The sequence below is a fragment of the Pteropus medius genome, unplaced genomic scaffold (genome assembly GCF_902729225.1).
Source record: "Pteropus medius unplaced genomic scaffold, Ma_sr-lr_union100, whole genome shotgun sequence".
NCBI classification, from domain to species: Eukaryota; Metazoa; Chordata; class Mammalia; order Chiroptera; family Pteropodidae; genus Pteropus; species Pteropus medius.
The window spans coordinates 12581688-12599759 of NW_024352787.1; the positions used below are offsets into that span (position 1 = coordinate 12581688).

General features: G+C 44.2%; 1 protein-coding gene across 3 annotated transcripts in view; it reads left to right on the plus strand.

Annotated features, from left to right (window-relative positions):
* CDHR3 (cadherin related family member 3) overlaps window positions 1-18072 on the plus strand; it is a 60498-nt gene that overhangs the window by 20612 nt on the left and 21814 nt on the right. For all 3 annotated transcript variants that reach the window (XM_039849067.1, XM_039849069.1, XM_039849068.1), the window contains exons 5-8: window positions 8924-9018; window positions 9815-9919; window positions 15262-15410; window positions 17234-17423. In XM_039849067.1, coding sequence (XP_039705001.1) covers window positions 8924-9018; window positions 9815-9919; window positions 15262-15410; window positions 17234-17423 — 539 coding nt within the window. The remainder of the gene's footprint in view (window positions 1-8923; window positions 9019-9814; window positions 9920-15261; window positions 15411-17233; window positions 17424-18072) is intronic.

The following is an 18072-nucleotide window of genomic DNA, read 5'->3' on the forward strand; positions in this document are numbered from 1 at the left end:
TTTTAAAATAAGCATAAATCGTATACTCTAAAGAGAGGCATTAACACTTCCTTTTCAGAGATGAAACCAAGCTGCTTGGAGCCAAGTTAAAAAAAAAAATTAAAAGAGAGTCTCAAGAATGCCAAAGAAAAAGAGGAATTATTCTATACAGGAAAGCAGGGGATTCTGTCCTGGAGAGTTGCTTCATGGTTCAGTTTGAGACAACTGCTCTCTCTTCTTTTCCTTTTTAAATCAGTTTCCTTTGATGGAGCTGCCAGTGGAGCTCTTGTAACTATCAAATCTCAGGTGAAGAAGGCTCTTAGCTTGTCCCTGGGCAAGGATGCCCCAGCGCTACCTCTGCCCACCAGAGCGGACGTGGGCACCCACCGCAGCTGGGCAGCCGAGGTTGAAGAGAATAATGTCACTGGACTAACTTTGGAGCAGGCAACACTCCTGCAAACCCCGCCTTACAGAGGAGAGAATACTTGAAATATGACACTCGGGGAATTGGTAACACTAGGAGGCTGTTTCTGCTGTTTGCTGCATGGTTTGCAGCTTCAGTGGGACTACTTTTTCTAAAGGGGAGGAAGTTAGTTAGCCTTGGGAATAAACTCCATAAATAAACAATATAATATGGTCTACAGGCTCTGAAAAAAAGCTGTTTAAAATTATTGGACACATGTTAGGGAATAGTCTGTTATTATTAGAATAAATTCCTTCTGTCAAAAAACAAAAACAACTGTTAGCAAACCTAAAAGGCGCTGGAGAGAAAAAGGGGAGACTTTATTCCGGTAACAGTTTGCAAACTGGGGGGACGCAGTCTCTGGCAAATATCGAAAATGTGCTTTGTGGAGACAAGGGGAATGCTGCATTTTATAGGGAAAGTTCCCACCCTGGTTCCAGATTTCTCCAATATTATGCAAAGGAGGGACCCAAATTGCACACTCTGTTGGTCCAAATTACTCAGTCCTGATTGGTTGGCTTCATGAGGTCTGATTGGTCAATAAAGATGCAAGGCTAGAGCTGCAAGGTTCCGATTGGATGGGGGCAGGTCTCAGTCCATTGATTAAAAGATGAAACTGGAAACTGAAACTGGAAGCACAGTGGAGGAAGTTGCCGGCTCAGTCTGAGATTCTTCTCAGTACACAGAATATGCAAGAGGCCTCTGTCAGCAGATGGCTAGTAGACTCATTTATAAAATTTGGACCCATAGTTGACCATTGGGAGTCCATCCCAGCACATAAAATTTTTCTTGGGGTTCACATCCAATGACTCGTTCTTCTCGGGTTACACTTAACTCCTTTATTTAAGATTCTATTTGCACGAATAAGTAAAATGAATAAACAAATGCTTAATGGGTCCCTATTTTGTACTAAGGACAATACTAGGTGCTTTAAATTTATACTTATTAATAACATACTCTATATTAGTTACGAATGTGTTTGTCTAAAAATAACAGAAAACTTAACCACAGTGGAGGATATGGGATATTTTTTAAGAAGTCCAGAGGCAGACAGGCAGGCGATGCAGAGCTTGCACAGCAGCTCCCCTCAAAAACCTGGGCTCTTCCTATCTTTCTGCTCTTCCATTCAGAGTACGTTGGATATGTCCTCTTTATCTTCACCTCATGATTACAGATGGCTGCTACACCTCCAGCCTTTACCTCTAAGTTCCAGGCAGGAAGAGGAAGAAAAAAAAAGAAAACATGAAGAGGTATAGGGTGAAAGGGACAGGCCAGCCCAGTCTGTCCCTTTTCTTGGTAGGAAAACAAAGACTCTCCTGGAGGTCCTACCCAGAGGACTTCTGCTTATTTCTCACTGGCCAGAACTATCTCCTGTGGCCACTGTTGCTTGATGGTAACCAGGGGAAAAGGGATTTGGGATGGAGATGACGTTAGCAACCCCAAGTATAATACCTCGCTTCAATTTCAACATTTACCAAGAATCCACTATGTGCCAAGTTTTCTATTAGACACTTCGGTTACAAAGATGAGTAAGATGCATCTTTGTATCTCAAGAAGTTTACAGTCTAGATTGGAGACGTTATGCATACACCAAATAATTATAATTCAATAAAGTAATTATTATAAAGTTTGTACAGGATGCAGTGGGAGCAGAGTGGAAGGAATCTCAGCTGCTGAGAAAAGTATTTATTTTTAAATCTACCTTTTTAATATATTTCCAAATTATGCAGAAGGAACAAGGTCATGGCTCCTTTAAAAACACCTCCCAGATCAGGTTGTTCCTTTCAGATGAAGGGAAGCTGCCCAGGTGGGGAGCAAATGCAGCAGGTGTTGCCCCTTTAAAAGAAAATATACCATCAAAAGAGGGCTATGAGCAGCTGCAGCGTCGTGGAAGCTGCAACAGGGTGGCTGCCGCTGTGGCTCCTGCAGCAGCGTCTTTAGGAGTCGTTTGGGGAGGGGGCACTTCCAGTCACAGCAGAAAGTGTTAATGAAGTATTTAACACCTGTGCTGAAACTAACAGCTGCGCAGAAAGTCGACAGCCAGCCTGCAGGAGCAGTGAACAGAATCTAGAATGAACATTTCTCAGACTAGAAAAAGGAAATAACAGTTTAGGCAGTAACATACAGTGGACTTTGTACTTCCACATCTTTTTCTGGTCTCTTCAAGGTGCTAAATGACAAGTTTTGCTCTGTACAAGGAGAAAAAAGATAGGTTAGTTTGCTAATGACCGGACCTGTGCATCTCAACCTTGGCTGTAGATTGAAACCACCAGAGGAACTTAAAACACATACACATATCTGGGTCCCCCCTCTAAAAGTCTGATGTGACTGGCCTGGGGTATGGCCCAGGCATCAGGCTTTTAAAGCCCCCAGGTGATCTCATATGCCGACCGGGCTGAGAATTGCTGCTTTAAGACACGGTTTTCAAACTTCCCAAGTCTCTCTCTGAGTTTGGATTCTGTGGGTCTGGGAGTCTGTGTATTTGCCAAATACTCTGGGCGATTCTTCTGGTCAGAAAGGCTGGGAACACTGGTTTATGACTTTCTCAGAGGGTGTTCAGGCTGCTTTAAATCATGCAGATTCCTGGATTCAGCTTCAGAATGCTGAATTGGAACACACGCTTCCCAGGTGATTCTGATGCACTCCCCCCTTTGAGAACCACTGAACAAACAAACAAACACAGACTTTAATAAACACTGAAGCATGTGCATAAAGCCACCTAGGCTTGGTTTGTGCCTGTCATCTTACCTGATAGGTTCCAGGAGTCACCTTGCTGGTGGCAGCAACTAGAGGAGGAAGGATGAATTAAAACTAGCTATAGGAATTCTCCAGAAACCCCAGCTCCTTTAAAATGACAAATCCTACAACCCTTGGCCAACTTAATGACGTGAAACAGTGTCATAGATGATGTAAAATTGTGGCTAATGCAGAAACCACTGGTCTTTGCTTCCTCATTTTTAGAGAAATTTAAAGAGCATGTGGTCATACCTTGCTGGGACCAGCAGTGGCCAACAGAGCTGGAATGTGAGCCAGAAAGAAGTACTGTGTGTGAATTTTTAAATGTTCTAGTAGCTACATTAAAAAACTAAAACAAAACAGGTAAAATTAATTTTAATATAGTTTATTTAACTCGATATATCTGAACTATTATCATTTCAACGTATAATCAACAAAAACTATTCATGCAATATTTTAGATCCTTTTTTCATAGTAAGTCTTCAGACTTATTGTGTATTTTACACATGCAGCTCAACTCCTTTCAGACCAGCCACACTGCAAAAGTTCAGTAGTCACAGGTGCCTGTGGCTAGTGGCCTCTGTGTCGGATGGTGCAGGCTCAGATCCCGCAGCAGCTCCCCGTCCCTGTGCACCTTCTGTGCTTTGACGGGGTGCAGGTGAAGCACAGAGGCAGGTGTCAATGGTGGGCTCAGCACACAGAGATGCGCAGGATGATCTGCATGTGAATAATTGTATTTACCATCATTTCTTCCCTGGCCCCCTCCCCCTGCCCTTTCTCTGCATCCTGAAGGAGGCTCTGTGAGGCCCGGCCTGCACCCACTCACTCCAGACTCCCTCCCCTACTTCTGCTTGGAAATGGCCACAGTGACTGCTGCACAGCCTCCTCCTCCTCCGGGACCCTAAGGACGTTAATCAGTTTCACAGCTGGAGGCAGAGTGATCTAGTACAGCAATTCCTCCATTAAGGGGCTTTCTCTTGGCCTTTCCATTAGGAAGGACTTTTGCATGAAGTTAAATGTGCTTTGTCTTCACCAGGAAAGACAAAGGATTCAATTAAAAGAGCAAGAACCTTGCTAGTAGCTGGGCTACGGGGAGGGCAATGGAAAGTGATTCTCTCTGCCTCCATCTTGGTCATGGCTCCAAGAAGTGGCGGCAAGTTGTGCTTTTAATCTTCCCGAGAATAAAGTAATTGCCCCGGGATGAGAGTTTTCAGGTCCACTGAGCACCCTGTGTTTCGAGATGAGGGAGAGAACCGAGGCCCTTGCTTGGGCCAGGTAACTCCAGTGAGAACTGAAGTCTCTCACCCAACTCCCGCTCATCCCCTTCTACTGTGTTCTGGAAAATTCTGTCTTTAGTGTCTCACCTCTTTCCCGAGTGACAGCACCCCTTCTTCTTCATGCACCTCCACCCCCACCACACACACACACAGATACACACTACCCATTCACGTGCCCCCCTGGCACCTGCCTGCTAACTCAGGAACCACCACTGAAGTCTGTGAAAAACACATTCTGACCAGGTGCTTGTTAAAATGCTCAAGAAAGGAGAAAGCAGTGGTATTGGACAACTCCCACTCCAAATACATCACCAAATGATGACTGTACATTGGGAGAGACTCTTTCTCAAATAGACAGGGATGATTGTCCTTAAGAATAGTGAAGCCTCAGTCAAAGAACAGGACCCAGGCTAATTATAAAAAAAGAATATGAGAGGATGGGATCTGCAGCTTTATCAGTAAAGGATGACATATCTATAGCATTTTGCGTTTATAAATGTGGCTCTTTTAAAAACATTCAAATGCTTGCCCATAACCCACTTAGCTCACCCACATAACACAATAGAAGAAGCCTGAGCCAAGTTAAGGGCTTGCAGTAGTTTTTTTTTATGGTACTGGTTTTTTTTTTCCTCCTAAGCCCCCTTCCTCCCCACTCCTGTCTCCCACCTCCCACCTCTGAGCTGGAACAGGGATGGAATAGGGAAAAAGAGGAATTAAGGCTTTTATAAAACATTCAGATTACACTGAAAAATATAATAGAAATGTGGCATCATATTTATAACTTACAACAGCCTAGTCAGAAGATGGTGCCCAGTGCTGTTAGCCCTCTGGGGCTGTTAGCCCTTTAGTGGGGGGCGGTGGTTGGGGCATGTTCTCAGTGGCTTTTAGAGTCGTGGACACTCCCTGGACTTGGGAGGGATAAGGGTCCTTTCTTCACTCTGAAAACTTGACTGATCTGTTCTTAGAAGGCTGAATTCTTGTTGCTCAATTCCATTGTAGGCCTGAAAGCAACTGATGGGTACAAACCGGCGCAGGTTGAATTATTATTCACCTGTGACTCCAACTGCAGTAGGGGAGCCAGCCCGGAGGTAGAGTGCCCTCCCCAGGGAGCCTGACATTTCAGGAAACTGGGCCAGCTCCTTCTCACCCTCCTTCCTCCCTACACCAGTGGCACCATAAAGGGTGAATGGGGCAGGAAGCTCTGCTAGTTGTCTTCCACACTGAAGCTTTTGTGTCTGTGAGCAAATGGTAGCTGCCAACGGGCTGCAAATAGAGAAACCTGGGGTGGTGGTAAAGGAATATTCCCAAGCGGGAAAACGGGAGAGCTTGTGTGACAAGCATTTGTTAACCGAATTGATCTGATTACTCAGGACTTTTCTTAGCCAGTACTGGAGCAGAGAGGGGCTGCAGTTGCTTTTCATTCTATTTAATTTCTGTTTTCCAAGAATGAATATCAAGGGAGCAGCTTTGATTAAACAAGCCTTTAAAAGGGGAGAGAATGCCAGGTTTTACAGAAAGCTTTCTGAGTTGCTGGCAAATGGCCACATGACACAATATTTTTAGTCTATGGATATTATCTCCTTTCTAAGTACAAAACTGCTATTCCCATTAACACAAGCTTGCAGGTTCAGGGATAAAGGAAATTAGCCTGGCGCTAAAAGAAAAAAATTAAGATTCCAGGAAATCAGCCTCTTAATAAAATTAAGAAGAATTCCCCATGTTCCTAGTTCTGCAGTTTTACCCTTTCTATCTGCTGCTATTTATTTTTTCTTTCTTGCTGAGATTGAGGGCAAAACTAGAGAAGATTTCATAACCGAGACTAGCATTACCAAATTCAAACAGATTTTAAAAAAATTTTGGCAAGATTTTTGTTGTTGCTTTTAAAAAGATTTTTAAAAAGATTGTAAGATTAAGGTAGGCTTGCTGGTCTCAGATGGGAAATAGGCAAGAAGAAAACCCCAATATTTAACATTTAACAAATATGTTAAATTATGTGTTAGGCACTAGAGATATATCAGTGAAGAAAATGAAGAAGCCCTTCCCCTCATGGACGTTACATTCTAACTGGACAGTAGTAGTTGACAGACACTGAGGTTTACCATGTACTTGGCACTGTTCTAGAACTTTACATGATCCTCCCATGGGGCATGCCCTATTGTTATTACTCTTTGTTGCACAAGCCCTTACAGTTGGAAAATGGCAGAGCCAGGATTCAGATTCAGCTGTCTGGTTACAGGGCCAAAACACTTAACTCAACTGTCCCGATTGGTCACTCTTACATTCCCGATGGGCCTTTGAGTCTTTCTTCTCTGTTCCTATCATAGCCTGTTTTTCTCTCTTGGAGCACCTTTCCCACATCTTCTTTGTATGTTCCCTCAGTTGATCAGAAGCTTTCAGAGAGCAAGACCCGTCTGTAGTCTCTGTGTCCCAAGATCTTACACTGTTGGAGACCGACCGGAACTGGGGACCTATCTCTTAGAGCATTTCCAAACACATGTGGAAAGTCATGCTCATTCAGTGTGTAGTAATGCCTCCTTGAGGTCTATAAACCCTGCCGTTGCATCTAGCTTTAGTCTCAGCTCTGTGGGTACGTGAGGATTCTCTGCAGAGAAGACTCTGCTCAAAGACATGGAACTGCTCTGCGTGCAGGCAGCTGAGGCCCAGGCCACTGCTGCCCAGGCAGTGAGTGGGAGAGTTGGTTGGGGCTTGGGATCTAAACATCACACTCTGAGTGCTGCTAAGTGCTTATATACTGAGTAGGAACCATCTAACTGACCAGTAAGAAAGACTTAGTAAAATAACCCCCTCCAGGAGAATGCTGTGCCATCATTAACCAACCAGGCTATAAAATAAGATTTAGGAATATGAGGAAATGCTCAAGCTATTCCTGAAAATAACAATATTATAATTTTGATTAGAACATCATCCCAATATTTTTGGAGGGTGTATGTTTGCATAGAGAAGAACAGAAGGGTATCCAAGAAAATGAGATTTTTAAAGGTGACTAATATTAAGTTTCTTTTTTATACTTCTCTGTTTTTCCCAATTTTTTTTTTTGTAAAACATATGTTCATTAGAACTAGGCAAATGTTATTAAATAACAAACGGAAAGTAAACACTTTAAAAAATGGTTTAAAAACCTTATATTGGCCCCAGAGGGGACCTTTAATCTATTTTCTGTGCATCCTCTCTTCTCCTGTGAGGAGCTCAGGTGCGATCGCAACGTAGCAAATCACTGGGTTGGAATCCTTGGCTGGTGTTTCTTTTGATTTTAGACTTCAGAGCCTGTGGCTCTGGTTGCAAAACCTCCACCGATGAACTGATCCAGAGATCTAAGGCCTTGTGGAGAGATCATCTCTCATCCTAGTAGGAAATAATGAAATCTTCTAACCTTAGAGTCCTTTAGAACAAATGAATATATACACATGTGAGCCTCAAGTGTGGCTGCAGCCTGTCTCACTTTACAGCATGCATTCAGAGTTAATCCTCAACAATAACGTGGATGAGCAGCTGGTGGTATCATCCCTAAGTCACAGGCAAGGAAGGGACTTGCCCCAGACCCTGTGGTGAGAACCAGAACTCCGGCTCAGCTCTGATCCAGGTCCTTTCCTTGCACTGTTGACTCCACCATGGGAGCAAGGACACAATCTTGATGAGCACCATCTAGAGCACAGGGGCGGTCCTTCCATGGGCTGGCACTTTGTGAGCTGGGCGAATAAGCCTGTGTTCCTGTCAGAACAAGTGGTGCTGGTCAGGAGATCATCGAGAGGGCTGGGCTAAGCACTGGAGCCAAGGAGGACAAAGATTTCATCTCTCCAAGATGTGGGAAGACCTGACCTGTGGCCACAACCCGGAGCTCAGATTTTAAAACAGCCCTTCTATACCTCCAAACCAGCTTTCAACTTGGACTCTGCTAAGTTTCGTTCTCTCTCACACTTGTCCGTTCCCTTTGCCCTTCCATTATTTCAATGAATGATGCTCGTGCATGTTTTTGCACCCCACTATACCATACGTTCTGTTAAAGGTAGAGACCAGATCTCATTTACTTTAGTATCACCCTATTACCTAATGGTAGCTGTGTTTAAATAGTGTTCACTAAAGCCAAGACATAGAATCAAAGCCAGAAATTGTCTTGGGAGGCAGAAATGAGAATGTGGTGACAGAGTTAAAGAGACTAGATCCAGAAGTAGAATGCCCAGACAGGGGCCTTTTATATGTGCTCTATAATCAAAGCAGGATCCAGCGACCAGCTTATGAGGATGTGGCCAATCAGGGACAGAGGCTCAGACCACAGATCTAGAAGTTTCTTGATTTAAGAATCAGTAAGTCTGAGAACTGCCCATTCTTAGACTTGTATACCAGGAATGTACCATGAGCCAAGAATATAAAATGGAAATTGAAAAACTTGTCTTCTGGGGAAAGATGCATAGGTATGTTTAGTTACATTCTTTTTTTCCTTATTTTTCAGTATGCCCTGGTTTCTACCACAAAGAACTTCAGAATGTCTGCTGATGGTAACTTCTTCTCCACAACAGAATTTGACTTTGAAGCAGGACACAATAGGTAGCCTTTGCTAATGACCTTGCTTGAAGTATGACCTCGCTTGAAGTCCCGTTTATCTGAGGGTCAAGGAGCAGGCATGGTACAGCCTGAGGGAAAGTAAGGGGTCCTGAGCAATTTGCTGCCTTCCTGCCAAGTTCAGAGGGTAGCGAGCCCCAAAGGGGAATAGGAAATAAGGCAGTTATCTGGAAGGCCTCTTTCCCCATCCAAAATCTTCATCTCCAGATAATAAGAATGACCGTGTGAGAGAGGGCTCCTGAAGCATCTGGAGGTTGCCTCAGATGCCCCGTCAGCTTGGGGAGGCAGCTGTCAGAGCTGTTTGCTAACATGAAAGCAGGATGCAGGAGGTAAGAAGGCCTCTGAGAAAAGACGTGTGGAGAGTCCAGGGTATGAGGATGAAAACACACGGGCCTTGAGGGCCTACCTAGGTTTGGCTCTTGGCTCTACACCAAGTGTGAGAACCAGGGCTAGTTACTAATCTATGGGAGCCTCAGTTTCCTCACGCGGGCATCATACACACTTTGCTGTGATGTGAGGAGCGATGGAGATGGAGTGTATGACATGGTGGGCATGAGCAGCCTCTTGGTGAGATGGTGGCTGTAAATAACAACTACAGGGTGAGAAATGCAAAAGTGGGTTTTTAGAGATGGGGAAAGAAAGGTGGACATAGCAGATCTGATTCTGTAGGAGCATCTAGAGTGGGATGACCAGAAGGGGACAGAATTCTCCCTCCTCCTACCCCATTTTGAGGCAGTGTCGGCAAAGCTAGATTCCCTCACTTGGGATCTTCCCCTGACAGTCACGATCTCATCGTGGAAGTGAGAGACAGCCAAGGGCTCAGAGCCTCCACATCACTGCAGGTGAACATCGTGAACATCAACGATGAAACCCCGCGCTTCACCAGGTAGGCCTGGGGGCGGTCAGGGCTCCAGGGGTGCAGGTCTACCTCCCTCAGGTGGCCAAGCCTCCTCAGACACACTTAATACAAGACAGTGGGGTGCCCTGGAGAGGAGAGATAAGGGGCCCGAGATCTTCAGTGTCCTTTACCTGGGCTTCTGGACTTCTATCTTCTACTTTTGCTCCCCCTGCCTCTATACCCCAACATTCGCCTGTACCACAGGATTGTGGGTATGTGGGAAGGGGATGGGGCCAGACATGATGCCCCTGGTGCAAGGGCTTATGGAGAAGGTAAATACAGTAGTCCCCTCTTAGCCACGGTTTTGCTTTTCATGGTTTCAGTTACCCAGGGTCAATCATTGTCTGAAAATATGAAATGGAAGATTCCAGAAACAAGAAATTCATAAGTTTTCAATTGCACATGATTCTGAGTAGTGTGACGAATCTTGTGATGTCTGCTCCATTCCACTTGGGATGTGAATTATCCCTTCATTCAGCATATCCACGCCGTATTTGGTCCCCTTACCCTCACCCTTAGTCACTTAGTAGCGTCTGGGTTATCAGATCTACTGTCATGGAATGGCAGTTTTGTGTTCAAATTACCCTTATTTTACTTAATAATGGCCCCAAAGCACAAGAGTAGTGATGGTGGCAATTCAGATATGCCAAAGAAAAGCTGTAAAGTGCTTTCTGTAAGTGAAAAGATTAAAGTTTTTGACTTAATAAGGAAAGAAAAAAAAATCGTATGCTGGAGTTGCTAAGATCTATGGTAGAAACAAACATTCTATCCATGAAATTGCCTAATTTGTAAATTATATTTTATCATAGATATTTATGTATAGGAAAAAATTAGTCTGTATACGATTCGGTACTATCTGGGGGGACTTGGAATGTATTCTACACAAATAAGGGGGAACTACTGTATAAGGCAGGTACTTTTATGATACAGTGCTCAACACTAACAGTAGCAGAATCCTGCAGCCCACATCGTCAGTCAAGACTTTGTAAAACCCACTCTTAGAGTGTTACTCTCTCTGCCTGAGAGGAGGGCGATTCTGATAGTGCCTCAGAGGCTTGCTCACTGCCAGGTGCTCTAAGTTCCTTCGTGCCATGGAGAATCCAGAAAAGAGATCTGGCTGTTTCTGGCAGCTTCTACATCAAGCAGAGGTGAGGAAGGTAAGTGAACCTGGTGGAGGCAGCCTGTGGGAATGTGCCTGGCACCAGCCCAGGCACAAAGGGGAGACCTGAGCCTGTCGGAGATAGGGGTTTAGGAGGGGAAGATGGGATTTTGAGCTAGCATATCCCCTGCAAACAGCCTGGCTGACTGTGTGAGACTGCCCACCCCAGTTGCTGAGGTAGGCTCAGCAGCCAACCACAAGGAAACTGGCAAAGTTGGCTACCTGGGGTTAACTGCATTGATGTCTATGAATAAATTCAGCCTAGGAAACTCTGCAACAAAAACTGGGCCCCAGAACTATGCAGAATGCTTGCAAAAGTATTTTGAGATTAGGAGACATTAGGGCCACCTCATTCCCAGGCTAACCTGGTGTCATTTGGCAAAACACACATTTATGAAACTTCTGGATTTTAGCATGGTCTATACCCCAGTTGCTGGGTGTTGGTATGGAGGGAACAGCAGCAGACACACTCCCATGTAATGTTTCTCATCAACACCTGTTGCCATGTTACACTCAGAAGAATGACACAGTGCATTTCTGCAGAGAGGTTCCTGCAGGAGCACAGCCCCGGCAGTTCATAAATAGTTGTGACATCGAAGCCTGGATTCTGACTCAAGTATTGGCCCACACAGCACTGTGGATTCATCAGTAACCCGCAGAGGGAGGAATGGCTGTGGGGCTAGAGCAGATGCATTCTGCAGTGCCCTCTTCACACCCCCCGTCTGTGAGGTGGGAAAGCAAGCTAATGAGGTTACAAACGGGAAAACAATTTCTTCCAAGGGGCAGAACTTGTAGATCATCTGGTTTGGACTGTGTCTTCCAAAATAAAGCAGTTGACCTCAGCAGAAAGAGAACATAACCTTGGCTGGATGTTTGGGCCAGTCTGAAACTCTGATTCTCATTTTCGGTTTGAGAGATGAACCTGTTAGGCTCCATCCCAGACAGAGAACATGACTCATGTGACCATCTAATCGTTAAAAACAGCCCAGAGCAGTCTACTTCATTTCAAACAGTGTCCCACGGATATTGGTAGGGATGGGTCTGAGAGAGCCTGTGCTCTAGAAGGGAGATTTGGGGTAGGTTGGCTGCCCCGATGTTGCCCAGGCTGCTCAATCAGAGTCAGCTTCACCCCTCAGTCTTCTACAATTTGGAAAAGCTTGCTCGGTTTCAAACTAGGTGCTGATGTTGAGAGCTTTCATGGTTCTCTTGAACCATGATCCTTCTTTTCTCCCCAAATCAGCTCTAAGAGCTAAGACTAACCATAAATTGTTTATCCATTAAATTAAATCCTCAAACTGATCCAAGTATACTGTTAGAGTGTGAAGTAGAAATGTAAAATGTGGAAACAACTCATCTATCTTTACTATTTGTTGAGGTCCTACAATTACTACAACCAAAGCCAGTAGTATTTCTGTTGTTGAAAATGTTTCGCCATTTTATCACTGGGTGGTGACAAACATCTGAATTTTTTATGGACTCATAATGTGTACTCCAGGATTCTGCTATTATTCGAGTTGAGCACTTGATTATAAAAGTACTGGACTTATATTTACTCTCTATATGGTAAGCAGAATGCTTGTTATTTTTTGCAAAGCACTGTGTTTTAGAGTTGGGCAGATAGGTCTTTCTACACTTTTACCCATTTCTTTTGTATTTACTCACAGTCCTTTTCACATAAGGTGTGTGGCAATGTATACACACCTTATGCACTTACTGAATACTCGTTCATAGTTATGAAATCATTGCGGTCACCCAGGATTCATCCTTTCCTTTGAGTGTGGCCACTGGCCCTCATCTATCCATCAACCAGGCTCTGCAGGTCCCGTGTTATAGGAGGAAGGTACGGGCATGTAACTGGCATGAGAGCATTACCCTGTCAGGTGGCTGCAGGGCCCCTGCCTTACTTGTGCTTTGCATAGAGCTTGACTGTGGTCTGAAGGTAACACCTTTACATTAAATGATATTTTATTTATTTTCGGGTCTCGGATCCCCAAACCAAACAAACCAAAGATTTGATCTTCTGCCAGGCTCCATGTCAGGTCAGCCCAGGGGAGAAAGTTTTACCTGAGGAGCTGGAATTTACCAGTAGCCTCACCAATAGCCCCCTTCAGAGGATCCTGATTTCATGGAGTGCCCAGCATGGACTAGATGAGCCTGCAGGACAAGATGTTTTAAATAGCTGCACTAATGACATTTTGAGCTAGAAACTTCCTTGTGATGGGGGGTTGAGGTAAGGGAGGGAAGAGGGGCTGTCCTGTGCCTTGTGGGATGTCTAGCAGCAACCCTGACTTTATCCCCTGGATGGCAACAGCAGCCCTGTCCCTCAGTTATGACAACCAATATAACTGTCCCCAGTTGAGAACCACTGTATTAGGGAAGATGGGATGGTGGGAGGGAGGGTATTCTCCTCTCAAGGTGTCTTGGGTCTGTCCTATGAGAAGCTAGGAACCTGTGATTATCATCTCTGGTGATTCCTTATCATAGTCCTGGTTAAACTTTAAAGTACACATCAGTCCCTCAGACATCTTGTGAAAACGCAAATCCTGATTCCGCGGGCTGGAGAGGGCCTGAGATTTGCACTGCCTGGGAGCCTGTTCGAAATGCAGGGAACACACTTGGAGTAGCAGGGGCAAGGTTGTGAGGGTGGCATGAGTGTCTTGGAGATCCCCTTGTTGGAGGTTAACAGAACCCACTTCAGGTAACCAAAGAAAAATATAACGAGTTAGAAACTGGGGCTCTCAGATGATAGACATAAGGGCTTAGTCCAGCCTAAGGAGCTGGCGCTACAGGCTTCTCTCGCTCTGGTTCCTGCCGCCCCTGCCTCCTTGGCCCCACCCACTTGTCTATTCCTTGACCCATCAGTGGGCACAGTACAGATTCCCTGAGAAGAGGGTGTGTGAGGTAAGTAAACGGATTAATAGGCTGCTTTAGTGGGACATTGCTAGGGAGAGGCCCCGGAGCACTGGGGGTGGCTTCTTGATCTGAACAAGATCACTGTCCCCCAACTTGGAAAGCACCTACAGGAGGTTATTTCACGAGTAGCGGGCGGGCCCAGGGTCTAGGGAGGAGCCCTAGTCAGGAGGTCCCACCTTTCCCTGCCTGCCAGATTCCAGCTGGAGCTTCCTTGTCTTTCTACGTCTGACTCCACATATCCTCCAGGGTGATGAGAAAGAGCTGCAGGAATACCCTGAGCTCAGGAAATGGATGCCATCATCTAGAGCTGAGGTGCAGTCTCCCCTCTTAAAGAAGATCCCACGTGGGAAAATTCACACTTAAGAAACTGGCAAATGAGAGGTGACTATTTGTCCCACTGAAATGATTTTCCCTCAGTAAAAAGACTTCTTGCAAAATTATTTTAAACAATAAGCTTCCCTTGGTGCATTCGAAATTACTCAATTTACCCAAGTTGTGTAGTTAAAACTTCGAACCCACCTGTCATATTACTGGCCTTTTCCAAAGGCAGTGGAGGTCTGAGGAAGGTGGGTACACTGGCAATTTGGGGTTATTTTGCAGAAGTCATCCTTGGAGGGCAGAGAGCTGACTTTGGCTTCTGCCCAGGGGGCTCATTTCTGCATTCAGAGAGCTGACCTCATGATTAATGGTACTTGGAAGGTGCACAGTTCTGTGCATAAATTCTGCCTCCACAAGCAAAAAAAAAAGACAAGAAAGAAATAAAAACTAAGTAGAGCAGAAGCACTAAAATAGTGAAGGTATACAATTTATCTGGTTTTTGGTGTCTGCCATGGGATGGGAGTCAGGAACCTGCAGTTCTGGACATTATGTCCAGATGGATTTTAAATATAATTCAGGAAACTTTTGCACAAGAATCGAGAGAAAGAAAGAAGATGGCTGGACAGACCAACTATCTTTATTTTAAAAAATGTTAATGCTAATCTGAAATGGCACCAGGCTGGGTGAAGTCAGAGACCACAGCCGATGTAAATCAGAGCAATAACAGCATGGTGCTTTCTTTGCTTCCACAGGGATGTGATCTTTGGAAATACAAAAGCCAGTCTCTTCTCCTTTCAGCTGCTGAGTTCTCTCTCTGAGCATGTTGATGCAGCTTCAACAGCTCAGGGCTATATTTAGCATTAACCAAAATACCCACCTCCCAGACTCCACCCTCCCGTGCCCCTGAAAATTAGCTGTGTCTGCTGTATTTCTGTTCCAGCCCAACTCGAGTGTATGTGATTCCAGAGGAGCTGGGTCCAGGAACCATTGTGGCCAATGTCACAGCTGAGGACCCTGATGATCAAGGTTTTACCAGCTTCCTCCTCTACAGCATCACTACTGTTAACAGCTATTTCATGATAAATCAGTGTAAGTCACTCACACACACACATTATTCATGTGCATCCTTTAATTCAGCCACATGGATTGTTTTTCAGATATTTTATGTCTTCTGATCTGGGCATGCCTTTCTGTCTAGAGTATCATAAGTTACCAGGGTAATAAGCATATTAAAAACAGCTGGCATGGGAGTTGGGGAAACTAAACATGTTGACAAATGTATCACTGCTTCACTGTTGAGGCAGGTTCTTATGTAAGGATGGGTGAGTTCACTATCCTGAGGGTACCTTAAAGTCTTCTGAAGAGAGGGTCTAGACCAGCATTGTCCAACAAAAATAGAATGGAAGCCACATAAGTCATGTAAAAGTCTCTAGTAGCCACATTTTTAAAGAATAAAAAGAAACAAGTGAAATTAACTTTAATAAAACATTTTATTTAACCCAACAGATCCAAAATAGCATTTTAACATGTAGTCAATATTTAATAGTTATTGAGATATTTTGAATTATTATTTTTTATAACAAATTTTTGAAGTTTGTTCTAAATTTTATATTCACTACAAATCTCAATTCAGACGGGTCACATTTCGAGTGCTACAGAGGCTCATGTGCCTAGTGATTCCTGTATTGGATCCCTTCAATCGAGATCAGTCTGTGGGATTGCTAGGAATTATTTTCCAATCTAAGTGTCTCAGTGCAGAGAAGGACAGTTTATTCCTCTCACAAAGTCCATCTTTTTTCAGGATCCTAGTACATAACGGGCTCTATGCGGGGTGATCCACATGCATTCCATCTTAAGTACACAGCGCAGCAACTCAATGACCTATCATAATCTGCATTTTACAGAGGAGAAAACTGAGGCTTAGGGAGAGATTCAGACAGGTGAAGTGACTTGTCCAAGGTCTCACAGCTTATAGGCTGTGAGGCAGAGATGCAAACCAAAGCTGCCCAACTCAGAGTCTGCCCTCTTTACCACTCCCAGCCTATACTACCTTGGAAGGCCCTATCACATCACCAAATAGTACTTTGCTTTACTTAATGGTTTTGTGGAGGCCAGCATTGACAATCTCAGAAAGACAATGTATTATTTGCCCTATGGCCTTTAGGGCAAAGGATACCTGCTCTCAGGAGAGGCAGGCAAAGGCAATAATCATGCTCTGTCTCTGAAACTCCCGAGCACTCTGTCATCAAGGACCTGACTGTGTAAGGATCGATAACCACAGTTTAGAATTCTGTTCACTCTAGTATTAAAATTGAACTTTTAACAAGTACAATATTTAGGGAGGAGCATATGTAAGACTTTGGTTGCAAGTAACAGAAACTGAAGCAAGTCAAATCAAGCAAGATCTAAAGAAAGGTAGGGACATCTATCAACAGGATACTGGGCATCTTACAAGAAAGAATGGGGCAGCCAGGGGATAGGAAGGGTGGGAACCAGCACTGCCCCAGTGACTTCAGCAGCTAGAGTTCTGGCCTCTTACCTATAGCTTCACTGTTAACCTGACTTGTTACCCAACTTGTATCTCTCAGTTAAAATTCTCCAGTAAGGGAACCCAGTGGGTCAGTCTAGAGTCAGCTGCCTACCAGTCCAGTCAGCTATGGGCAACGGCTGCTGCCAGGGGCCCAACCCCGAAGTTTGCATTGAAAAATTCTAGAAGGGTCAGGCCAGACTCCCCAATCAATGTCTAATAGAGAAACTTACATAAATTTTTAGAAAATGTGTTCAGGTGAGGATATTCTCTGTGTAAGCCAGTTCTCACATCAGAATGCTATTTTTGACTTGCTACAAGTCTCCATCGGCCTTTACTTTTCATTTCTCTCTAAAGAGTCGTGTTCTAACCCTTGCCTTCTTAGTGACTGGTACCATCCAAGTGGCCCGCAGGCTAGACCGAGATGCGGGCAAATTAAGACAAAATCCCACCATTTCTCTGGAAGTTCTGGTGAAGGATAGACCTTTTGGGGGTCAAGAGAATCGCATGCAGATAACCTTCCAGGTGGCGGACATTAATGACAACCCTGCTACTTGCACCACGTTCACCTTCAGGTATTCACATTCTTAGACACATGCTGGGCATTTCACCTCCTCTGTCATCCCTGGCCCATTGGCCTCTCTGGTTATTCTCTGGTGAAACTGAAGAGTTATGGGCTTTGGGACATGGCTCATGAAAACGAGTAGATTTGAACTGTCCAAGTAATTGACAGGTTTTCCTTACATCATCCTTTCTTCTTCCTTCTCTTTTATTTTCTTTCCTCTTTGTTGTCTCTCTTCTCCACTTTCTTTCTGTGTTAAAAAATATTTTTATTTTGCTCTCTTCTATAACATGTTCATCTCTTTTGGTGAAAAGTACCACGGGGACTTGTTAGACCCTCTCCGGGCTCTGCCTTTCCTTTATTTACTGCCGCTGTTGGCAAGACAATGTTGTTAGTTAGCAGTTATAATAGATACTTGAGACTTAGGATTAGTAACTAGGAGATCCCAGAGAAACATGCCACCAGTAATATGAATAAATCAAACCGAGTATTTACTTAAGACAAAACAAAGCATCTAATTTACGTTACACAAATTAATTGCATGTAAACAAAAGGCAGTGGAAAGGAGAAAAATGCAGATATAAGTGAGATACAAGTTATTTTGTGTATTTTGACCTGTTCTTTGTCTCACAATCCATTCACCATTATTTTAAAATAAAGTC